Source organism: Procambarus clarkii, chromosome 84 (assembly GCF_040958095.1).
Source record: "Procambarus clarkii isolate CNS0578487 chromosome 84, FALCON_Pclarkii_2.0, whole genome shotgun sequence".
Taxonomy (NCBI): domain Eukaryota; kingdom Metazoa; phylum Arthropoda; class Malacostraca; order Decapoda; family Cambaridae; genus Procambarus; species Procambarus clarkii.
The window spans coordinates 21,957,063-21,983,470 of record NC_091233.1 but is presented as its reverse complement, the minus strand read 5'-3'; the positions used below and the strand labels follow the sequence as shown (position 1 = coordinate 21,983,470).

The 26,408-nt window shown below is 39.7% G+C and overlaps 1 protein-coding gene across 3 annotated transcripts; it reads right to left on the bottom strand.

Annotated features, from left to right (window-relative positions):
- Positions 1-791: 791 nt before the first annotated feature.
- On the bottom strand, positions 792-21,481 carry LOC123774891 (uncharacterized). 3 transcript variants are annotated; one of them, XM_045769578.2, is made up of 7 exons: positions 21,324-21,481; positions 19,808-20,037; positions 16,890-17,017; positions 14,577-14,656; positions 8,095-8,207; positions 6,001-6,190; positions 792-1,808 (listed from the first exon to the last, which is right to left on the bottom strand). In XM_045769578.2, exons 1-7 carry the CDS (start codon positions 21,409-21,411, stop codon positions 1,306-1,308), a joined length of 1,332 nt encoding a protein of 443 aa, XP_045625534.2. In that variant the 5' UTR covers positions 21,412-21,481; the 3' UTR covers positions 792-1,305. The 3 variants fall into 3 exon arrangements, with proteins under 3 accessions (XP_045625534.2, XP_045625535.2, XP_069172716.1); XM_045769579.2 differs by lacking the exon at positions 21,324-21,481 and adding an exon at positions 21,175-21,317; XM_069316615.1 differs by lacking the exon at positions 21,324-21,481 and adding an exon at positions 20,506-20,696.
- Between the last annotated feature and the right edge of the window lie 4,927 nt (positions 21,482-26,408).

Genomic DNA, 26,408 nt, shown 5'->3' with positions numbered 1-26,408 from the left:
CTTGTTAAACTAAATGAATTGTGGGGGTTCAGTCCCCGAGCCCATTATGTGCCTCTGTAACCTATTCCACTACCACCCACAAGATGGGTATGAGGTGCATAATAAATGAACTAAACTAAAACTATGATACAAATAATATTGATGGCCCAATACAACACTGCATTGGAAAAACCATAGTAAAAACATTCAAAATATTAAGAAAATATACCCTCAATGTGTGCTGTAAGAAGTGCAAAAAATGTGAAATCAGGCTGAACTGATAACCATTATAATTCACTATATCAGGGGACAGGAAGCCAGAGTGTATTCATACTTTCTCGTTAGGCTTTTATCGAGTTCTGCCCCCCCCCCAGGTCGAATTACTGACCCCACCTAGGATGCAACCCCACAACAAGCTGATTTCTGCCCGAAACGCTGCGCGTGCTAGTGGCTTTACAAGACTGTAATTACCATATTTGTATCCTCACATTCCTTATGTACATTCTTGTATATGCATAAATAAATAAATAAATAAATAAATAAATAAATAAATAAATAAATTTAATCCCGAGTACCTACTTGCTGCTAGGTGAACAGGCCCATTAGGTGAAAGGAAAAGTGCCCAACCATTTCTGTCCCACCCAGGATTCAAACCTGGAATTCACCAGTGTGCGTCGAGAATGGACCCGACTGTACTACCGGGACCCTTTATAAGATAAGATTATTACTCCCCAGAAATGCTTAGTGGTTTGTAATGGTGCATGAAAGTGTAGTTATATATATATAAATAGTGTACGGAATATGCAGTATAATAACAGCAAAAATACTTTATTGGTCTGAGAATATACAGTAATACTGTAACAGTATCACTAATATGCACACCATATTTTTTAGTACAATATAGTTACAATCCACACATTTTATTACATAAATTTATCAAATTACACACAACTGAATATTACTTAAAAAACAAAAAAAAAACAAAAAAAAAACAGACAATGAAATAAACATGTAAATACATTTTCAAGGAAACTCCCACCCCATGGTGGGTTCGGACAGACGGCAGTGGTCAAGTGCTCAAAGTCTGTAAATTGCCAGAATTCGTCGCTCCATCACTGCCAAAGTATGTTGCATACAATTTTTTTTTCCTGTGATCAGAGGCTGCATTTTAAAAAATCTTAAAATAAAACAAATTTTTGTTTAATTTATTTTTTTCCTTGCACACCACAGGATTGTAAAGGAATAACAGGCACACAGCTCGAGGGTTAATATGAGTAATATATTAAATGTGTGTCAAATCTATACAGTATTTTTAAAAACCAAACTTCACTCTAAGTGTTGTGAATGTGGTACTACTATTGTAATACCCCCACCCAAGTCTGCATGATCTTGTCCTGATCCTGAATGATGGTACCGCGTACTCAACGTGCGACTAAGGCGTGATAATTCGGATAAAACCTGAGCTAGTAATGAATTTGTTTGCTGTTGTGCTTCCCTTTGTTGTGCTGTATCGTCCAGCCTGGCTTCTAGGCGATCAAGTCTGCGGCAGATTGCCACATTCTTTTCTAAACGTTCTAATCTTTGACATACCTCTTTAATTTCACCTGGCAAAATAACACCATTTTGAGTACCAGTTAATTTTACAGATCCTCCTGATGCCCCACATGAGGTGGATGGCTCCATCTTGTCCACAGGTTCTTCAACAGCTTCCTCTAATAAACTTTCATCCATATCTTCTATTTCTTGCTTGAAGTATCTTTGGCTCTTCTTCTTAGGACTATTCTGTGTACCTCTTATTCTTCGCTTCAATTTATTTCTGCCTTCATTGTCTAAGAAAAACAAATAATAATTTAAGCTATGGTCAAGTGTAAAACACATTAAATAAGTAATGCATTGCCCATGTAATTATAAACCGAACAGTTTGATTACATGAGTGTAAATGTAACTGAAGTCAGCACATGTCTTGATACAAACAGGGTGAGTAAATGAGTAGTGCGGGTGTAATGCCTGCAGGATTTGTGATTACAAAACGTGAAATGAGTACAAGGATGGTGAAGTATATATAGTACAAGGATAGTGTAATGAGCACAGGGTGGTGTAATATCAGCACAGGGAATCTATTGAGTAATAGGTGGGGGATGTACTGTACATAAATGGGGGTCTCTGAACCTGTCCTCTCTGTTGCTTTCTGAAGCAAATGCACAGGTCACAGGACAGAATCAATCACCACTAGATCTCTCTCTACATCCTCCGATCCATGGTTTGGGTGGTTCAAACTGTCTATAATATGAAAATGAAATAAGGCAAACATTTGAGATTTCTAAATTCAACCCAGTAAGACCATCAAAATAAACTTTCATTTAAATTCAAAACCCTATAAAAAATACTCAGTTTTGCAAGGAATGACAATTATCAATCCATTACCTACTAATCAAAACAAACTAGCCTCTACTCTAAACAACAAACGCATTGTAGCACCTTGAATGTTAGCAAGGTGACAGACTCGCTTGCCTCTCATTTTGCCTGATAATTCCCGGACAATGCCTGTTTCTACAGAAATTAGTTTCATTAGAGAGAGCTTAGGGTTGCGTATGCTTCACATAACATGGGCATACATTCTTTTGCATATATGGATCTTTTCCTCTCAACATTCAGTTCTCTTCTTTGTGCTGTTTAGTTGTGCCTTTAGCATGGTTTTTCTACTATTGAAATGACCACGACTTTCACAGTATCTAATGACTTGGTATTGGGCTGATATAATAGTAATTACCTACGTGTAGTTCCAGGATGAGAGATATGCTTGTGGTGTCCCGTCTTCCCAGTATTCTGTTATATATCACTTTGAAACTACTGATGGATTTGCCTTTCAACATTTTTTCACTTATCTTGCTCCAACAGTCTACCATTTAGCTTGCAAAAGTGAACTTTCTAATTTTTTTTGACAGCTTTGTTTCCTTAGTTAGAACCTAATGTCCTCTTGCTCACGATGTTACACTTTTGAAAAGTTCTTGGTTGTCAATTTTGTCAATTTCGATTACTATTTTATACGTAGTGATCATATCACTTCTTTTTCTTCTATCTTTGGTATATTTAACTCCTCAAACCTCTTGTTTTTTAGATCTGGAAGTCATTTAGTTGCATGTCTTTGCACTTTTTCTAGTGTAATGATGTGCTTCTTGAGATATGGGCACCATATAACTGCTGCATATTCCAACGTTGGTTTCACAAAAGTCATGAACAATTTCTTTAACATTTCAGCCACCATGTATTTAAAAGCAATTCTAAAGTTGGAAAGCATAGCATTATGCTCCTCGCTCAATGTTCTTTATGTGGTCCTCAGGTGATAGCTTTTTCTTTATCAAGAACCACCCTTGGATCTCTTTATCAAATTTTTTTTAAATTTTTTTTCACGTAATTTGTAAGTTCAGTGTGGCCTTTTTTCCTATTCCACATTCCATAATGTGGCATTTATTCACATTAAATTCCACTTGCCAAGTGTTGCTCCATATACTGTACATATTTTGTTCAGGTCATCTTGAAGGGCATGACAATCGTCTAAATTTCTTATTTTTCTTAGTAGCTTGGCATCATCAGTAAACACATTCATATACTGTACAGTAATTCTATATTCCTTCTGGATGGTTATATATAAAGACTATGAACATTTAATTAACATCCACACTTTCGTGGGAATTAACATTCCGTTCACTTTGACTGTATGGGTCTTGAACCATGGACCCCACGCATGTGAGGTCGTAGCTCTCTCGACTGGGCTATGATCAGTCTTAAAAAGGAAAGTTTTCCTTTCTTTTAAAAGGTTTTAAAAAGTTTTTCATCCTTTTAAAAGGATGTGATTCTTTGTTATTTCTCCTTGTTTTTCATCACTGGTGGTCCCCTTCAGCCTGAAATATGGAAAATTGTTTCAGAGAATGATCAGGATTGGTTCCAATTCTATGGTTTGCATTTTGGGAGTGTCAGATGGTTTTCTTTAGTACTGACAGTCACTTATGCTGCTTCAGGTATTCTTCTTGATAGATGCAGAGCTGATTTCACCCCAGGGTGTGTGATTTGTGAGGTTAGGCCACAACCCTGTTTGAGCCCTACTCTCGACAGTCTACCTATGAAGCTGAGGGCTAGTGTGCCTAACTGCAGGAGCTGATGAGTTCTATTTTCAGGTAATGTTGGCACCTTATAGCCCTCCCACTTTTTTAAAGAGGATTTAGAGGTAGTGATATATAACATTTTATTGTTACTCTGTACTTTAGTTTTGAGTAAAATAAATTTAATAACTAAATACATAAATTTTCACAAATGTTGTACAGTATACAGGGGTTTGATGATGAAGCATGACAAGAAGTGGTGTGACAACATGGCGGCCCATCAAGTGTTACATAGTTTACATACAAGAGTTTTTACATTCTTGTAAAGCCACTATTACGCATAGCGTTTCGGGCAAGGTCCTTAACCCTAATTTCCCCGGAATACGACCCCGCCGAATCGTTTAACAACCAGGTACTCATTCACTGCTGGGTGAACAGAGGCTACAGTTAAGGATTGGCGCCCGGTCAATCCTCCCTGGCCAGGATTCGAACCCAAGGCAAGGCGCTTGCGAAACACCAGGCGAGTGTCTTACCACTGCGCCACGGATATGCTGATGAATATCGATGATATCAGAGAAGCTCCACGGTTTATGCAGAGCATTTGTCACTGAACCACTTATGGAGTTTGACTAACATTCTGTGGTTCTGATGGCCTTCACATTCCTCTTCACCTGGTTGATACCTGGTTGATGGGGTTCTGGGAGTTCGTCTACTCCCCAAGCCTGGCCCGAGGCCAGGCTCGACTTGTGAGAGTTTAGTCCACCAGGCTGTTGCTTGGAGCGGCCCGCAGGCCCACATATACCTGGTTGATGGGGTTCTGGGAGTTCGTCTACTCCCCAAGCCCGGCCCGAGGCCAGGCTCGACTTGTGAGAGTTTGGTCCACCAGGACTATTTTCCAGACTATGTTGTTTGTAATTTGGTTGATAGAAAACTGCTTGATTCGTGGAACTTCTTGGGAACATGTATTAATATAATTACAAATGTGTTTAGTGGTAAATCAGTTTATGGATGGCATGTGAAATTAATGGGAATCTTACATTGATTCCAATAGAATTTCTGAAAATTTGGAATATCTTGAGGATAATTAAGTAGCTGCCACATTATTTCTAATGTAGTTTGCTATAGATCCTATAAACTTTTGAGTCTTTTTCGTAGGACAATACAGTGACTATTCATTTTGGCACTTTAGCTGTTTTTGCTACATCACTGGTGTTGAGTAGCCATCCAGCTGTACAACATCCTAATCTGGAAGTGGCTTCACCCTTTACTCGCATAGGTGCCTAAGGAATTGAATTGAATTGAACTATCAGGGGAAAGTGCCAAGCCATTATGACTATATAGCACTTGGAAGGGATCAGGATAAGGATTTGAGATGGAACGGGGGAAAGGAATGGTGCCCATCATGGACCCCCATAGCCACATCCCATCATGGACCCCCATCCCATCATGGACCCCCATAGCCACATCCCATCATGGACCCCCATAGCCACATCCCATCTTGGACCCCCATAGCCACATCCCATCATGGACCCCCATAGCCACATCCCATCTTGGACCCCCATAGCCACATCCCACCATGGACCCCTGTAGCCACATCCCACCATGGACCCCTGTAGCCACATCCCATCTTGGACCCCTGTAGCCACATCCCACCATGGACCCCTGTAGCCACATCCCATCTTGGACCCCCATAGCCACATCCCATCTTGGACCCCCATAGCCACATCCTACCATGGACCCCCATAGCCACATCCCATCATGGACCCCTGTAGCCACATCCCATCATGGACCCCTGTAGCCACATCCCATCATGGACCCCTGTAGTCACATCCCATCATGGACCCCCATAGCCACATCCCACCATGGACCCCCATAGCCACATCCCACCATGAGCAACAAGATAATCACAAACAATAACTACCTGGAGCGGGAAGACCAACAAGGTTCATAACGTGTCTGACCCGAGTGTAATAAGGCCACAACGGCACTGTCCCTGTGGCTTCTGCCTCAGCCTTGTGGTGCTCGAAGCCCAGTGCCAGATTGGTCCACTTTCGCTTGCATTGATCTGGTCCTGGTTGGTGCCCCTCCATCTTCATTTGGTCTGATACCGTCTGAAAAAGATAAGCAGTGACATTTGTGAGTAAAATAATATGAATGTCACTCTTCATGTGTGGCTATGAAGACATGTAAAAAAATAAAAAAAAATAATCAAACCCTAGCAATATTAAAATGACCCATTGATTTCAAGGAAAAAAAAGTGGTTACTCAGCTGTAAAAGTCTCTGGCATGCCTCCATTTGGTCTACTGTATCCAAGCATTTAAACCTCACCTTCAAAAGTACATTTTTTCAACACAGTTCATCACAGATTGACAAAAATTATCCCAGAATTAAGTTAGTTCATAACAGGAATGCTTGAGAAAGTGAGAGCTACAGGACTAACAACACTGCAAACCAGACATGATAGGGCTGATCTCCTCGAGACTTAAGTACTGAACAAGTTGGGAGGGATATTTGAGGCCACTAGAAAAGTGCATTTCATCACATTCAACACTTGATTTCTAGGAGGGACTCCTCTGTGGTTCATGAGCTTATTAACAATAGTACCTCAACAAAGATGATCACCTTTTCAAAACAAAACAAAAAATTCAGACTGGGTTAACCAGTGAGGAGAGGATGGCAGGAGAGGTGGGCACAGGACAAAGAACAGCAATCACGTATCAAATGCCCAAGAGTACATGAGCATGGCAAGACTGATAGACAACCAACATGGAACAAGAGGTCATCAGAAGGACCACCAGGAACCTCAAACCTGAACATCAGTACTGTATTGAACAAAAGGGCAAAGCAGCAAATACTTGCCATCCCCAGACTGAGGATACTGGCTGCCTGAACCAAACCACCAGAGGACCTTGAAAGAGTTGGCCTTGGAATAAGACATGAGAAATTAGTGACACAGAGCTTTGACCCCCAACAGTTCAATATTGCACAAAAAGGCCACACGCACACTGTATATAGGACAGAGTTCACACCCAACCCCAGATGAAGATCAAAGAACACCCAAAATATTCAAAGAAAAAAGGGGAGGTCACTTCCCTTCTCCTCTAAAGCACAAGCAAGAGGTGCGCCATCAAGGCCAAAAACCCAGTCAAAAACACACACAAACAATAAATTCTACCGAGATGAAAGACACCGGCCACCTGAATCGTCTCAAACAGGGAAGTGTACTGGGCACAGGGAGAACATCCCAGCTTAGTAAACACAGAACCCCAGCCACAAACACTCAGCATGGGAGGGTACAAGATTACAAGCCAAATGCACCCTCTGCATAAATGCAAGCTCCTTAAAACAACACAGAAGCAGAAGCAGCATGACAGGCAAGTCTTTAACATGCACAAGCACACATTCTGAAGGAGAATAAATTTCACGCAATACCTGGAAATCCCAGGAAAAGCAACCCTGGTCAAACGTGGAGCAAAATGAAATGTTTGGGCACATGCAATGTTAATGGAATAAATTGATTCATGAAACAAGTAAGAATTTAGAGTAATGGCCTCCAGCGAAACTAATGTTCTAAGGAAAACAAGCACTATTTGGTTGAACAGCAAATGATATCAACTGGAAAAGAGAGAGACGGCAGGCTGGTTGAAATCATATGCTATCCCCGCGGCCTGGTCGACGACCGGGCTGCGGGGACGCTAAGCCCCGGAAGCACCTCAAGGTATCTGGAGGCAGTCAAGTGCATCACAGTCAGGGTAATTATCCCACTGCAATGATCATTTGCATTGTTTCTTTTTATACATGTGGCTTGGGTTATTTAGTAAAAGCATGCCAGATTACTATTTTTTTATCACCACAAAAATTGAATTTCAAAATATAATAAATTCATATTTTAACTAAAAATTGCATTAACATTCAAAATGATTATCACAACTGAACGGACAACCCACAAATCTGAAAATTAAATTAAAGAATTGATAACATTGACTTATTGTCTGTATCACAACTTCCACTTACCTCCCAAATAGTGCTGTCATCACGATCTGGGTCTTTATCAGTGAACCAATCTCTAAATTCTAACAGCAAGTCAAGAAGCAGTTGTACTGACTTGTCTGTCCATTCCATGGGACCTGAAAAGATGCTCAAAGTCATTATTCTTACAAAGGCTACATATTTAAAAATAGGACAGCGAGTGGAATGAAACTCTCCTTCCTGAACTGTACTACAGTTAGGACCACAAGTCCACTCCAGTGACTTAGTATGCCAAGAACTGGATGACTTTGAGCACCGTGAGACGAGTAACTTTGAAAATTGTCTTGCCCTGTAATATAGCATAGATCACAATGGAGAACATACAGTACCTAAATCCACCACCAAGATAAACTGCTCGCAATGACACCAAAGAGCAAAGCAACTGGCCCTGGGCCAGGCTTGGCAAGTAGAGAACTCCCAAAATCCCCATCCAGGTACAATCCAGGTACAATCCAGGTACAAATGACCCCGAAGAAAAGCTAGATCATTCCGAGTATATTTTACATAACTAGCAAACTACTGCCTACACTTACAGCCAACGGGTACCAGCAGTAACTGGTATAACAGGATCAGAGGTGGTAACAACTCCTCCTTTAGGCCAAGTCTGCCCAAGTGTTCAGAGAGCAACAGATGTGCCATTCAGAAAGAAACATTTCATTCCACTTAATTCCTTATTTCTGAGAATTATCTGGTCCTAACTCCCAGGGGCTAGATTCACGAAGCAGTTATGCAAGCACTTACAAGCCTGTACATCTTTTCTCAATTTTTGATGGTTTTGTTTACAATTATTAAACAGTTAATGAGCTCCGAAGCACCAGGAGGCCGTTTATAACAATAACATCAGTCGATTGGGAAGTTTTCATGCTTGTAAACTGTTTAATAAATGTAACCAAAGCCGTCAAAGATTGAGGAAAGATGTACACGTTCGTAAGTGCTTGCGTAACTGCTTCGTGAATCTGGCCCCAGGTCAACAAGTCTCTCACAGGCCTGGTAACAGAGCTTAAGCAACAAAACCTAAGTGGGACTTTCCCAAAACCTGATATTGTAAAAATACCCAAACCTCTCTGTAAGCTATAGGTATGTTAACATTACATATCGATTAATTACCTGAAGTGTACAGTACATAGATGGGATTCTGGGAGTTCTACTCCCTAAGCCAGGCCTGGGGCTAGGCTCAACTTGTGAGAGTTTGGTCTAAAAGGCTGTTGCTTGGAGCAGCCAGTAGGCCTACATACACTTATCTACTACAGCCCGGTTGGTCCAGCACTTCTTGAAGAAAACTATCCAGTTTTCTCTTGAAGTACGACACTTTTGTTCCAGCAATATTTCTTGTACTCAATAGGAGAATGTTGAACAACAGTGGACCTCTGATGTTCGTACCGTTTTCTCTGATTGTGCCTATGGAACTTCTGTTCTTCACTGGTGGCTCTTCTGCATTTCCTTCCATTTTGTTCACTCCAGCATTTTGTAATTTTACGGTATAAATTTGGGACCTGGCCCTCCATTATGTTCCAGGTACCTGTATATATTATTTGAGATCTCTCTCACCTCCTTTCTAGAGTACATTCCTATAGACAATTTCAAGTTCTTCTCCTATCACAGTCTGGCCTGAGACCAGCCTTCCTTGGTGATTGCCTGATCTATGGAACTATATCTTCATATGTCGCATTGCCACACACCCATCACAGCTATCTCTCTCCTAATCAAGTAAATTCAGAAGAAACTAAGAAACTTGTCAAGTTCTCATTTGAAAGTTTTTACCGTTATTCTAGCAATACTTTTTACAGGGTTGGTATGGAATGTTTGTAGGCAGGAGACTAAAGTCAAGGACGTTTCTTGTTTACTGTGTATTCTCTAATCGGGACTATGGTGCCCCGGCTACTCATTGGATTTATTTAACCTTTTATCATATCTTTCACTCCAGTACTGTATACTGAAATTGAGTTATGCAGGGGCCTCGTAGCCTGGTAGATAGCGCGCAGGACTCGTAATTCTGTGGCGCGGGTTCGATTCCCGCACGAGGCAGATACAAATGGGCAAAGTTTCTTTCACCCTGAATGCCCCTGTTACCTAGCAGTAAATAGGTACCTGGGAGTTAGTCAGCTGTCACGGGCTGCTTCCTGGGGGTGGAGGCCTGGTCGAGGACCGGGCCGCGGGGACACTAAAGCCCCGAAATCATCTCAAGATAACCTCAAGAGGTATGGGACCTAACCCTCCAGTATTACCTGAATTTACCCGAGGGCTACCAACTCACTGGTGGCTTTGAAGGGAACAGCAAGCTGGCAGCTTGTCAAAGCTTTCCCCATTTCCTTGAAGATTTTTTCTAAATACAGTACAGTATTTTAAACCTACAGTAATGTTTTGGTATTTAGGGCTTCAGCAGGTGGGCAGTTCCATGGGTCTATAACCCTAGAGTCACTCCATGCCAAATCATCACAAAAAAGTGAACTTGTCAACCTGACTATCTTGGATAACCATGAAATTTGAAAGGATGGTAAAGGACATGAAGTGACTTATGCAAAATGTTAGCACTTGGTGATGCATGATATTCATACAGTTAAGTTGTCAATGTGAAAATATGTAAACATTTTTACTCAAGCTAAAAAAAAAATCATAACTTCTAATCGAGGTAGAACCTTTATACTGTGTTTGTTTTGAGGCTAAGGAAGCATTGTTTTCATTAACAATAGTTTATCATTAAATACTTATTTTTTTTAATTTCAGGATCACTTTGTTACCTTTGACCTTGAATATGTTTAAAAAAAAGAGTCTCTTTAATTTTGGGGTAAAATATGTAATACAGTAAAATGCATTGTCTTTAGTATAAGTTTCAGTTTGGCATGGTTTTGGAACAAGTAAAAAAAAATCATGAAGGTACCTCACATTCAGTGAAATACCTTAGTGTTTGTTTATAGAAATCCCTGTAACAAAGAATGAAATATACAGTACAGTAAATATTATGGTATATACAGCTTTGAGGACACTTACAATTATAACAAGTTAGTGCCTTCTCCTCTGCAGTGCTTCTTCTGAGCTTTTGAATGTTTGCAGCAGTTAGTGTGTAAGATCACCACCCAGTTGCAGTATGTGGGATCAACCTTCATGAGAGCTTATTCAATTGCAATGTTCAATATGTCTGACTAGTGAAGATACACACACACGAGATTATCTTGAGATGATTTCGGGGCTTTAGTGTCCCCGTGGCCCGGTCCTCGACTAGGCCTCCACCCCCAGGAAGCAGCCCGTGACAGCTGACTAATACCCAGGTACCTATTTTACTGCTAGGTAACATGCAATACATGCTACTATGGCCACGAGCTAGGTAACAGGGGAATAGGGTGAAAGAAACTCTGCCCATTGTTTCTTGCCGGCGCCTGGGATCACAAGTCCAGTGTGCTGTCCGCTCGGCCGACCTGCTCCCCTCGTCCCAATCTCCCATGATTGGGATGATTGACTAGGATGTGGGGAACCAATCAAAACCTCCTGTGAAGTTGCATTCACAGTCATGACACAACCTAGCCACCAAGCAGCATTATAGATGCAAGTCACAAACCTTTCATGCAATGTAAAGCTATTTATATAAATAACAATGTTTCCTTAGCATCAAAACAAGCCCAACATGAAACTTCGACTTCAATTAGAAATTACGATTTGTTTGATGAACTTGTAAGTAAAAAGTTGTATTTTTTACCACAATGTCAACCCTGCTGTATGAGTATCATGCATCACTGAGGGCTAAAAATTTGCACATGCATATTGCTTCATGTACTCACAAGTACTTCATGTAATCAGAGAAAGTATATGACTGGAGGAGTGTTACTAGCGGAGTACCACAGGGTACAGCACCAGTAATGTTCATCTACATAAACCATCTACCTGAAGAAATACAGAATTATATGAACATGTTTGCGGATGATGCTAAGACACTGAGGAAGATAGGAGACAGACGATTGTGATGTTCTTCATATTGATCTAGATAAAATAAGTGCTTGGAGCGACAAGTGGCAAAATGGGTTTCAATATGAATAAATGCCATGTTATGGAATGTGGAAGTGGAGAAAATAGACCCCACACAACTTACAAATTATATGGAAAGGAATTACAGAACTATAATAAAGAACAAGACCTAAGGACCTGGACAGGGGCCTGACAGCTGAGTGGACAGCACTTGGGATTCGTAGTCCTGAGGTTCTGGGTTTGATTCCTGGTGGAGACAGAAACAAATGGGAAGTTCCTTTCACCTTCATGCCCCTGTTCACCTAGCAGTAAATAGGTAGCTGGGAGTTAGACAGCTATTATAGGGTGCTTCCTGGGAGTGTATAACAAAAAGGAGGCCTGGTCAAGGACCAGGCGACGGGGACGCTAAGCCCCGAAATCATCTCAAGATAACTCGAGGGATGGTTTTGGATTGCAAGCAGTTGCCAGAGGAAAACAAAGAACATTGTGAAAGGAGTGTATACCTGTACATTGCTCTCTAACTTCAAACTTACTTTTTATTATATGGATGATAAAATACTAAAGAAACTGTTCATGACTTTTGTGAGACCAAAACTGGAATATGCAGCAGTTGTATGGTGCCCAAATCTCAAGAAGCACATAAATAAACTGGAAAAGGTGCAATGGTATGCAACAAAATGGCTTCCGGAACTGAAAAATAAGAGTTACGAGGAGAGACCAAAGGCATTAAACATGCCAAAACTAGATAAAAGAAAAAGGAGATATGATCACTACTTACAAAATACAAACAGCAATCGCCCAAACAGACAAAGAGAAATTCCCAAAACCAGCAACTTTACGAACAAGAGGACACCAATTCAAGCTAAGGAAACAAAGGTACCAAAAAAATATTACAAAGTTTTCTTTTGCAAACAGAGTGGTAGATGGTTGAAACAAGCTAAGTGTATTCAAGTTGAAACAAGCTAAGGTGGTGGAGGCAAAAATCGTCAGGAATTTCAAAGCGTCATACGACAAAGAGTACTGGGAAGACGGGACACCCCGAACATAGCTCTCATCCTGTAACTACACTTAGGTAATTAATCCCTACTAAATTTCACTTTGAGATGGTCAGGTTGGGAGTTGTGTGATTTGGCATGGAATGAACCTTTGGGTGAAAAATCATCTCTCGTTTTCTGTCCTACATTGTGGCTTGAGCTTAAAGCCGTTGCCCCTTTATATGTCTCCATTCCAAGTACAGTAGTACAATGTGAGTGTTTTCAGGCAATCCAAATAGTTTAAGTGTTACACTTATTCTATATACAGTATATTTTCTAGCTCTGCTATCTTGCACCAAACCTGTCTCTGTAATCTATTTTAACATTAAGATTCTATTTCTACTATCGGAGCCGGTCGGCCGAGCGGACAGCACGCTGAACTTGTGATCCTGTGGTCCCGGGTTCGATCCCAGGCGCCGGCGAGAAACAATGGGCAGAGTTTCTTTCACCCTATGCTCCTGTTACCTAGCAGTAAAATAGGTACCTGGGTGTTAGTCAGCTGTCACAGGCTGCTTCCTGGGGGTGGAGGCCTGGTCGAGGACCGGGCCGCGGGGACACTAAAAAGCCCCGAAATCATCTCAAGATAACCTCAAGATAAGATCTTGCTAAGAGAAAGAAGTGAAAAATGTAGCAAAGCTCCCCATGGTTATTACTGTAGTTGTATTTGAGCAAAGAGAAAAACTGGCTGCAGATTGGGAAAATCTTCCAATGACTACCTAAACCCCTTTCCTATATACAGTACTGCATACATTGTGGATGCCTATCTACAATACTGTACATACATTCAGTACATACATACACAGTATACATATATATATGGTAGACCAGAATCTGAGGACAAGTGCTTACTCTATATAAGTAGATTCCCACGGCACTTGTACAAAGCTTGAGAAAGAACCACCTTGAGGTTATCTTGAGATGATTTCGGGGCTTTTTAATGTCCCCGCAGCCCGGTCCTCGACCAGGCCTCCACCCCCAGGAAGCAGCCCGTGACAGCTGACTAACACCCAGGTACCTATTTTACTGCTAGGTAACAGGGGCATAGGGTGAAAGAAACTCTGCCCATTGTTTCTCGCCGGCGCCCGGGATCGAACCCGGGACCACAGGATCACAAGACCAGCATGCTGTCCGCTCGGCCGACCGGCTCCCATAGTAACAAAAAAACAGGTGGTGTGTTATAAGGCCAGCAAAGATAAATGGGAATCGAAATTTAAAGATAGCATGGAGTGGGATGTAGGTGTCTTCAATGTAGGCATCCATCAGTCATAGGAGACTCTGGAGTTGCACTCTGGTTGTCGGTCTGGAGTGGCTTCTCCAGGGCGCAAAGCCAGTTTATCGGTGTCTTTTACAACTCTGATAAACATGAATAGCACAAACCAGACAATAACATTTTATAAGAAAAATAACCTTCTATTATTATAAATATTGTGATAGTGTTGTTAATGTCAATTGAACAAATAAATGTAAATGCTTTACCATCAGAAGTGATATCTGAGAATTCATCTTCATCCAGTTCAACTTGTCTTCCAATGTCCTTTGAATCCTGCTGGACACGTCTGAAATAGAAAACAGAATACAATAGCCATTCACTGATTCAGGCCTCGGTAACTTTTTTTTTTTTTTTTTTTTTTTTTTTTTGAGATATATACAAGAGTTGTTACATTCTTGTACAGCCACTAGTACGCGTAGCGTTTCGGGCAGGTCCCTGGAATACGATCCCCTGCCGCGAAGAATCGTTTTTTCATCCAAGTACACATTTTACTGTTGCGTTAAACAGAGGCTACAGTTAAGGAATTGCGCCCAGTAAATCCTCCCTGGCCAGGATACGAACCCATGACATAGGGCTCGCGGAACGCCAGGCGAGTGTCTTACCACTACACCACGGAGACTGCTAAATCTCTAATCTCTTGGTAACTTGCCCAAAATCGTGACCAAGTTTAACCATCACTTGATTCAGAAACAAATCCAGATTATGCAGCTTAGCTGTCGAGTTACTGAGTGGCACATACATAACACAAATCAACAATTTTACTAAAAAATACTCATATTGCAATCAAATAACACCAAATAATTAGTTGGTGGATTATGCCAAAGGAAATCAACAAGATGCTCAGATTGCCTTTAAAATATTATACAAATAAAATAAATAAAATGTTTATTCAGGTAAAAGTGCATACATACAAGATGAGTTACAAACAGAAAGTTGGATTTCTAGATAGAGCTAATACATACCATGCCTAAAGCCACTAATACACACAGCATTTCGAGCAAGATGATTTCAGATCAGATAATTATTTGCATCATCTTCCACCTATTCTTGTTTTATTTTGTTATAAAATGAGCTTTTTTTTAATTATACTTATTCAAGTTCTATATTCAATTCAATTCTATAAAACTATAAAACAATTTATAAAATTCATAAAATTCAATTCAATTCTATAAAATTAAAACTTTATATTTCTTCTATATTTAGGTAATTCTAAGAGGTTTTGGGTAATTCCATGAATCCCTTATCTATCCATATCTCAACTATGGTATTTGTTCTTGGGGCTCTACTACCCAAAATCACTTACGTCCTCTAATTACTCAACACAAAGCTGCTATTAGGACAATATCCAATTCTGGCCCCAGACATCACTCGGTACCCCTACTCAAATCTCTGAATATGTTGGACAATAAGTCACTGCACATTCTCTCATGTGTATTATACATATATAAAACGCTAAACTATAATGCCAATCCTGATCTCAAAAGCTTCATAGAAGGTTGTAACAGAACCCATGAGCACCACACCAGAAATAAATACAGTTTTGATATTCCTAGAGTACGACTTAATCAAACCAGAAATGCTCTACAAATCAAGGGGCCCAGAATGTGGAATGACCTTCCCAACCATGTTAAAGACTGTACCTCTCTCAACCAGTTTAAGTTAAAAACAAAGCTATACCTAATAAATTCCCTGTAACCTACCATACCCCTCTGTTGTCAACCCATGTATGTTTTTTGTTTTTTTTTGTTTTTCAAATCAACGCTGTTTGAATGTAATTTTCTGTAATAATTTGTAATTGTATTTGTGCTGCTTTTTCAACAATGTTCCCCCCTCTTTTACCTCTATTTTTATTTATTCTCAACACATTTTATTCTTTTTACCCATTAGTTTTAAGCTTTAGTCATTAATGTTTTTCCTGCCCGAAACGCTTTGCATAATAGTGGCTTTAGGCATTGTATGTACTAGCTCTATCTATAAAGCCAACAAACTTTGTAAAATATCTTTATGTATGTACCTTACCTAAATAAAAATTATTATTATTATTATTATAAATCATTGCCAATTTCAGCCCTTTTGTTTATGTTTGGGTCCCTTGCATCCCACCACTTCACAGTTTTACCGAGGCTGTGCTCCGAGTCCTCCACACGGCCCTATGCTATGTTCCAGTATCACTTTAATTCGGAATGCCATCTTCCTGTTGTGCCCCCATGGTGCTAAAGGCATGCTTTGGCTTTGCTGGTCTTCCCCCATCTCAACACACTATATAGTCCTTTACCCGCTAGCATGATTTACCATTTCCTGTTAACTGGAATTGACAGAAAATGCCATTTCCTGAAGAACATGCTGTGACAATTACATTCACCATAACACAATTATTGCCTAAATAAAACTAACAGTGTACGGTATATGATACACACATGATACACTCATGTACTGTATATGTCAACAATACATGAGTGACTTTTTTAATGCAAAATTAAAAGGATTACTGCTATTTTTTTCATTGCTGGGGAACTTACCTTTGTTCTAAAAAAGCCTGTGTGTCTGGATCATCTTTGAGGAAGGCGTGGATACTGTCGAAGTAATCAATTCGGTATCCAGTTTTTTCACCACACAGTTGTTTCTCTAATACTGCCATATACCGTATCTATAAGAATGATACACATTAGTGAAAACTACATTATAAGACTTCAGTAAATAAAAACAACGAGCAAGAATGACAGTCACCCCTCAAGAAAACAGGAAATAGAGGGTAAAGAAAATGCAAGCTGGAATGACGCCACAAAATTTTACATACTGTACATCATGTTATAATATGTTAAAACCTGGGATATACTGTATATATATATACAGCTTGAGGGGCTATATATAATAATTTATGCTAAATCTTAAAATTACCGTACTACTTTGTGTATATTAATACCTGTAATGATAATAATAATAAATTATTTATAAAAAACAGAGAATCAGATTTCAGTGATTATTTATAATAGTACAATACAGTAGTTGTATTATATATATATATATATGTCGTACCTAGTAGCCAGAACTCACTTCTCAGCCTACTATGCAAGGCCCGATTTGCCTAATAAGCCAAGTTTTACTGAATTAATATATTTTCTCTAATTTTTTTCTTATGAAATGATAAAGCTACCCATTTCATTATGTATGAGGTCAATTTTTTTTTATTGGAGTTAAAGTTAACGTAGATATATGACCGAACCTAACCAACCCTACCTAACCTAACCTAATCTATCTTTATAGGTTAGGTTAGGTTAGGTAGCCAAAAACGTTAGGTTAGGTTAGGTTGTCGAAAAAACATTAATTCATGAAAACTAGGCTTATTAGGCAAATCGGGCCTTGCATAGTAGGCTGAGAAGTGAGTTCTGGCTACTAGGTACGACATATATATAGCCAGTAATTATATACAGTGTTTTGTGCATACCTCAATTATGAGCATTAATTTGTAAAATTTTGAGGTGATAATACTATAAGATGTAAGCTAATGAACATATTTGCTGAAATAAAAAATATATATATTATTGTCTATAGTGATACTTAATGCTTAGAGATATAGACTACTTTATTGTAGCTTCTGTAACTTTAGTGGTAACTATAACAACAGTAATTTTTTACTATTTAATATTAACCATTAACAGCAAACACAATTGGCATAATTAGGATGAAGAAATACATGAGGTTTATAATACTTAGTGTGACATTTAATTTTGCATTGCATTGCAGGAGCCATTTGGATGCTCTCGTTAATAAGACCTCTCATCTTTCCAAATCAGTGGACAATGATAATCAGAGCAGAGTGCCAAAGAGATTTGATCAAGTGTGTATCAAGTTGTATTGGTGCTAGGGAAGCACTGGAGAAAAGCTAAATTCATTCCCAAGTTCCCACAAAAAATTGACTACTGGTATTAACACAAAAGCCTGTTCTCCACCTACTTTGTATTACAGGGACCAGCAAGTTGCACCAACACAAACCACAAGTCCACCCATCTAGCCGCTTCCCACAACTGCCACCAACTCAAAGATAAAATGATGCACACATGGACTTGTGTAGGAGAACAAGGGCATTATGTGCGTGACTCAGAAAGGAACTTTTCATGTTCGCTAAAAGTTTGATATTTGAGTTATTCAACTCTGATGCTCTCTAAGGCAAACATGATACACAGAAGTGAGAAGCTATAGAAAAACCATTGAGTAAGGCCCACCTCAGTTACAGAGTAAGATCTTTGCAACTGCAGTGTAAGAATGATAACACACACATCCACTCAGAAGCTGTAGGGAAGGTTAGGTGATCTGGAGGAAAGGTATCCAAGTGTGATTCACTGAGCACACACAAAAATCCTGAGGAGATACAGGTGCAATGGAACTCCTGGTCAAGTACCCAAGGACACACACACAACCAACTCCACCTAACTAATTTGCAAAACAATTGAGAGATACCAGCCTTAGTACAAGGCACCAACCAAAATGAATGAAGCCTGATTTCTGAAGGAGAGCACGAAGTTCACTAATCTGGATGCCTGTAACAATGGTGAGCAAATGTATATCTTGAGGGTGAGGTTCTCAATGAAATGGCCTGGAGAATTTTGGAGAGGGGGGAAAAAAAAATATTGAGGAAATATTCTAGCTTTCATTATCAAGCTTCAAGACTTTCTTTTGAGCAATATCTTAAGGAAATGCCACTCGCCTGGCGTTCCGCGAGCGCTATGTCATGGGTTCGTATCCTGGCCGGGGAGGATTTACTGGGCGCAATTCCTTAACTGTAGCCTCTGTTTAACCCAACAGTAAAATGTGTACTTGGATGAAAAAACGATTCTTCGCGGCAGGGGATCGTATTCCAGGGACCTGCCCGAAACGCTACGCGTACTAGTGGCTGTACAAGAATGTAACAACACTTGTATATATCTCAAAAAAAAAAAAAAAAAAAAAAAAAAAAAAAAAAAAAAAAAGAAATTTGTCAACATGGGTTTAGAAGGTTGAATAAAAGATTTGTTACCTGATATTTACCAAACGTTACCAAGCCTAGGGCAGGGGAATGTGATCATAGGCAGCCTTTCTAAATAGTTTTTTCAAAATGTTTGTTTGCTTATAGGAATATACAGGGATGCAATAGTCCCAGTAGAACCAGCATTTATTCTGCCCAAAATTGATCCTCAATGTATAAAGCGCAGTGAATTTTAGAACAAATGAGTTAATTAAAAACTTTTCACAGACCCACCAACTGCACAATTAGGTAACTGTCAGTATGAATAACAGGTGTCTGAATATGGTGCAACAGACTGAATTAATATTTTTTTCCCTATGAATTAAATCTTTCACATATCTGTGATGTTACATTCTCAAAATATATTGCACATTACTAATTTTAGCCGTTACTTAAAACTGAAAAACCAGAGATCGCTGGGAAGCAAGTATGTACCTTCAAGTTCCTCCACTTGCGGTCACAGTCATCGCCCGTGATGGAAAACCCATCGTGGATTAACTTTGCCGCAATGTCCTTCCAGATAAATTTCTTCTTGCGTACCCCACTACAAAACTCATGCCAGTGCTGCCCAACCTTGGCCACCAGGTTGAGCACATCTTCGTGTCCCCAGTGTATCCTGCCTTCACGTTCCGCTGACGCTGGCACCACCGATCCTCCTATAGAAACTATAACAAGATTGATTGATTGATGGAATTATATATATATACAAAAAGGTACATTGGGTTTATGAGGGTACATAGCATTGATGTTTATATATTCTTGCAAAGCCACTAACACACACACATAGCATTTCTGAGAGATTGATTTTAATGGGGCCAGCACTTAAAAATAAACATGGATTATAAGGGACATGAATCAACACCATAAGTTAAAGAAATGCAAGAATTAGATAACAATGAAGAAAGGACATAATTCAAATAAAAATTTAATTTAAACTTATAGCTTGTTGCAAGGAAAAATGTGAATGAAATTAGTTACATGGTGTTGATTGTAAGATATTAATTATGGATTAAGTAATATTTCTTAGTCTTTTTTTTTAACTGGTTGCGAGATAGAAAATTCTACAGGTCTAGTCATTACATATAAAACAACCATATCTTGTAAATATGATTGAAACCCATGGAACCGCCTACCTGCCAAAGCCCTCAATGCCAACTCTGTTATAACATTTAAAGTCCAGCTGGAAAGAATCTAGGCAAAAAGGATAGGAGGGGACCTTAGACTAGCCGCCGGCTTCCTGTCCTCATCGAGGCCACTCGTGATAGCGGCACTCGGGTAGACTCAGGTATATTTACTTATAATACACAAGTATGGTTAATATATAACAATATTAAGCAAGACTTTTTTTGTTATGTTTCAGGCCAATTATTTCTCCATTCGTTTATAGACAATAAAATAGATCTCAAAGGGCTAGAGTAGCTTAGGTTATTTCTACCCTACTTCAAGTCCCTCAAGGGACCTTGAGGGACTTAAAGTAGTGTGTTAAGTCCCACTTGAAGAAGTGGGACTTTCTTAGTCTACAATTATTTGCGGGACTTATTATTATAAGTGGGACCCACTTATTTAGAAGTGGGACTTCCCATACGTGCATGGCGCGCCTAACTTAACCATGTATTCTTAGCCTAGGGAGATACCCTATCACTTGGGCTGGACGGTAGAGCGACGGTCTCGCTTCCTGCAGGTCGGCGTTCAATCCCCGACCGTCCAAAAGTGGTTGGGCACCATTCCTTTCCCCCCGTCCCATCCTAAATCCTTATCCTGACCCCTTCCCAGTGCTATAGTCATAATAGCTTGGCGCTTACTCCCTCAGCCTGAGGGACATAACCCCCCACGGAATATAATGAACCACAATGACATCAATTCAACATCTGGGGCCACAGTCGTGGGTTATGTGAGGTTATGGTGAGGGTGAGAGGTGTAGGTGTGTACGTGTTGGTGGTGAGAGACGTACTGTGGCCTGAGCCTGGCGAGGTGAGGGTCTGGTGGTCGGCGAGGGCTGAGTGTAGCGGCTTAGCGGCAGGTGAAGCAGCGGCCATCATGGCGCGTCTAGCTGAAGTAGCTAAACCGAGCAGCCCCCGTCTCTATTCTCCTTTCTCACGCGGTTATTAAACACGCTGCGTAGTTTATTTCGCTCTCTATTCCTCTCTTGTTTCGTGGTCTTTGGTTGAGTGTGTCTAGCGGGGAGTTTAAGTGCGTCACTGTACGTGAACTGAGAAGTTAATGTACAAGATTGCTAAGGTAGCCGTCGACGCTTCTCGTCGCTCACACTTTTCCCGACGTCGCCCGCTAACTTTCAAATGTCTGAATCATAACATTATTTATTTATTTATTTATTTATTTATATGCAAGAAGCTACATTGGGGGTTAAGAGAGTACATAGTAATCATGATGATTTTACATTCTTGTAAAGCCACTAGCACGCATAGCGTTTCAGGCATTATAAGTTATTTTATCTGAGGGCCACTAATATTCTTATTTATTTATTTATATACAAGAAGGTACATTGGGTTTGTGAGGATACATAGCATAGTATTTACAATCTTGTAAAACCACTAGTACGCACAGCGTTTCGGGCAGGTCCTTAATCTAACATAATTTTAAGTAGGTAAGTTGACCAGACCACACACTAGAAATTGAAGGGACGACGACGTTTCGGTCCGTCCTGGACCATTCTCAAGTCGATTGAAGTAGTCGATTTTAAGTAGGTAAATTCTAGCAGAATTAATAAAATGATAACAGATACATTGCAAGAAAAAAATGAGATGAGAGAGATTAGTAGGTATATTAAACCACATTGGTAGCTCTGATTGATTGCATTGACAGCTGGATTGGTAATTTAAACAAATTATATAGTAATTATATATCATCCACACAAGCTGAACTGCAGGCCATTCTAGCATGTTTGGAGGAAGTACGTCATGACGACAAAAATGTTTTTGTATTTGTCGATAGCCGAGGAGCACTGGAGTCCTTAAACAGTCGAAACCCAGTCTTCATGTCCATAGTTGAGGATTGTAAGAAAAGGATAACTGAGATACAGAAATGTTATGATTGAGATAATGAGGATGGAGTTGAATCTGCAGAGTATTGGGGATAGAATTTCAGAGATAAATGTAGCCTCTGCCATTAGATTAATGAGAGGTGGGGGAGCTAATGAATTAATCCTCTCGGTTCAAAAGGTGGGAAGTAGTGAACAGTGTATGATGAAGAAGAGAGTATATATGAATAAATTATGTTATAATGTTATAAAGTATGATGTTATTACAGAGTGTATTGCTGTGCCCAAGAGAAAATTTACACCACCATGGGAGGATTGTAATGTAGATGTAGTAATTACTCCCTTGCAAAAGAAAAAAAGTATGTATGAAATAGGAGAGCTGAGGGCAACATATGATTGTATAATTTGCCTACGGAAAACACTCTACATGTATATTGTGATGGGTCAGTAGCTAGGGATGGGAAGGCAGGATGTGGAGTCTTGATCAAGGAGTACACTGACATCGGCACTGTAGATACTGTTATTGGACGCCGCTTAACTGACAATGTCTCTTCAACGCAGGCTGAACTCCAAGGAGTATTAGCAGGATTACAGGAAGTAGTCACATGTGGTAAAAATGCTTGCTTCTTTATTGACAGCAGAGGAGCGTTAGAGTCTTTAAATAGCAGACGCCCAGTATATCAGAATATTGTGATAGAGTGTAGAGAGAATGTTAAGAGACTAGAAAAAACTGGGTATAAAGTAAGATTCATGTGGATCCCTTCACATGTGGGAATACTGTTGAATGAGGTAGTTGATGACATAGCGAAGAGAGCCACTGAAAATACTCTTGTTGATGTTGTATGTCAGTTAACATTGAAACAAATAAAAACAAGAATCAAGATGATCCAAGAGGGTGAAGAAATGATAAAGAGAATGACAATGGTGGACAGTAGTAACACACTTAAGAATTATTCAATAATAAATACAAATTCGTCCTTCACTTATGGTAAAGGAAAGTCTACTTGGAAGGATTCAATTTACATGAGATTACGATTAGGATATAAATATATCTCGCAATACGGTGTTGATGTCAGTGAAAAAGATAAGGAGTGTAAATAATGTAGTATGCCGTACGCCCACACATTAGAACATTATGTATTAGAGTGTCACCTTATTGAAAAATATAGAAATAAGAAAATAAATAGTGTACCACATCAAATTGTTTGGATGTGTGATAATGGTATAATAGACAGTATACTTAGGAGCTACAAGAATTTTGCCCCAAGAATGTAACAATTATATGCTGTACTTGCTGTATGCAATGTTAAATGGGATTCTTGTACTGTTATATGTCTATTTGTACTCACTGAATTTGTGCGCCCCTTGAGGGACTTGAAGTAGAGGGGGGTAGAAATAGCCTAAGCTACTCTATCCCTTTGAGATGTATTTATTGCTTATCTCAATAAACATACTTGAACTTGAACTGAGATACAGCTGAAAGGTCATAGTGTGAAATTCATGTGGATTCCATCTCATGTTGGAATAGTGCTCAACGAGGTGGCGGATGACTTGGCCAAACGTGCCACATCAAAACCACAAGTTGACATTGAATGTGAATTCACAATGAGACAAATAAGAAGCAAAATCAGAAATATTCAGGCACAGGCGGGAGTGGCGAGGAGAGGTATAATGTATGAGAGAAGTCAAACCATGCAACACTACATGTATGTGAGTCAAAACACCCATTTCACTTATGGTAAAAGGAGAAATGCTTGGAGTGACTCTGTGTACATGCGGCTCAGGCTTGGGTACAAATATTACTGGGAATATGGGATAGGTGTTCATGATAATGACACGAAGTGTAAACTATGTGGTATGTTAAGGCCTCACACCCTGGCCCATTATGTTCTTGATTGTCCGTTGATTAATGTATATAGAAACACTGAGATAAGGACTGTTCCTGAACAAATAGCCTGGATGTGTCACAACGGAAAGGTTGATGATATTCTTGAGAGATATAAGAATTTTGCACCAAGACTGTAATCTTTTGTTGAATTATCTGCATGTCTCTTGCAAATTGTGTATACAGTATACCTCGGTCATAAAAGTATTTATGTGTACGTCTGATGCCATACTACTTGTGTAAAGGAGGAAATGTATATGTTTATCTCTCAGAATGTTCGGTAATATGTTTATTGTTTGTGATGTGTGTCTATGTATGTATTAACACGATGTACTGAACGGGGTGAGAATAGCTTGAGCTACCTCATCCCTTTGTATGCATTTTACCTCAAAAACTTATTTCAATTTCAATTTCAAAACCCGCAGATCCTGATGTTGCAACTGCTGAGTTGTGGTCACTGTACATCTTTTGCATTGCTCTGTTTCTAATTACTTTCTTAATCTGTGATAGACTCTGTGGTATGTAAATGTCTACATTTCTTCTCTTAGTTGCAAGTTTTGCAGCTTCGTCTGCAATATCATTTCCTATTATTCCCACATGACTTGACACCCAGTTGATAAGTACCCGTCGGCCTTGTCGTTTGAGTGTGTGCATGAATGACAAGACATTTGTGATCAGATGGATGTTATCACATATGTGTTCTTGTTGCAAGGTTTCAATGGCGGTTCTCGAATCTGTATGTATGATAACATGTTGTCGGTGTTCAGCAAGAACATGTTCCAAAGCCTTTTGAATGGCTAGCATCTCTGTTTGTAAAGTCGAACACCCATTTGAGAGCCTCCAACTATTTACAGAGTTTCCTGCTTTAACTGCAGCTCTGGTTTCTTGTCCCTGCTGGTCTACTGATCCATCTGTGAAGTAAGTGAAGCTGCCGGATGCCAAGTTGGCTTCTATATGCATCTGTGCAATGTTACATCAGGGCCTCATAGCCTGATGGATAGCGCGCAGGACTCGTAATTCTGCGGCGCGGGTTCGATTCCCGCACGAGGCAGAAACAAATGGGCCAAGTTTCTTTCACCCTATGCCCCTGTTACCTAGCAGTAAATAGGTACCTGGGTATTAGTCAGCTGTCACGGGCTGCTTCCTGGGGGTGGAGGCCTGGTCGAGGACCGGGCCGCGGGGACACTAAAGCCCCGAAATCATCTCAAGATAACCTCAAGATACGTAGCAGATGAGGATTTGTCTGGTTCTTCTTTCCTTCAATAACCATAATGTTAAAGTCTGCTGGCAGAGATTCCCAAGGGGCTTGTTGTTTGTGATGTGTGTCTATGTAAATTGTAATTGCAATTTATATTAATTGTTGGGTTAATTATAATTGGATTTTCTCATTAATTATGTTGAGAGCGACCAACTCTTTGTTGAGTTGTGATGTATTTCCAAATAAATTAAACATCACTCCGTATTATTATGAATACAACAAATTAGTCACATAATAATAGCCTTTCACACTAAAAATACTTTGATATACTTAAATTTAGTAATTCCACCGCTGCCCACAGGATGGGGGCGGAGTGCAGGATAAACATATCAATTGTTCAATTGCTCTGCATATATGTCAGTTGCTTAATTTAGAAACTGTACTTGTGGTCGATCTCGAACCCATTGATGATGTGACGACTTATACTGAATTTTGTAAGAACATAAGAACATAAGAAGAAAGGTAACTGCAGAAGGCCTATTGGCCCATACGAGGCAGCTCCTATTCTATAACCACCCAATCCCACTCATATACTTGTCCAACCCGTGCTTGAAACAATCGAGGGACCCCACCTCCACAATGTTACGCGGCAATTGGTTCCACAAATCAACAACCCTGTTACTGAACCAGTATTTACCCAAGTCTTTCCTAAATCTAAACTTATCCAATTTATATCCATTGTTTCGTGTTCTGTCCTGTGTTGATACTTTTAATACCCTATTAATATCCCCCCGGTTATGTCCATTCATCCACTTGTAAACCTCTATCATGTCACCCCTAACTCTTCGCCTTTCCAGTGAATGCAACTTAAGCTTTGTTAATCTTTCTTCATATGAAAGATTTCTAATTTGGGGAATTAACTTAGTCATCCTACGCTGGACACGTTCAAGTGAAT

Bases quoted from the DNA above. Each gene is read 5' to 3' on its own strand.
- LOC123774891 (XM_045769578.2), bottom strand. From the start codon at position 21,411: ATGATGGCCGCTGCTTCACCTGCCGCTAAGCCGCTACACTCAGCCCTC. The intron at 17,018-19,807 runs GTACATACTTGC...TCATTCTTATAG, and splicing joins GCAAGTGGAGGAACTTGAAG to ATACGGTATATGGCAGTATT. The intron at 6,191-8,094 runs GTAAGTGGAAGT...TATCTTTTTCAG, and splicing joins ATGACAGCACTATTTGGGAG to ACGGTATCAGACCAAATGAA.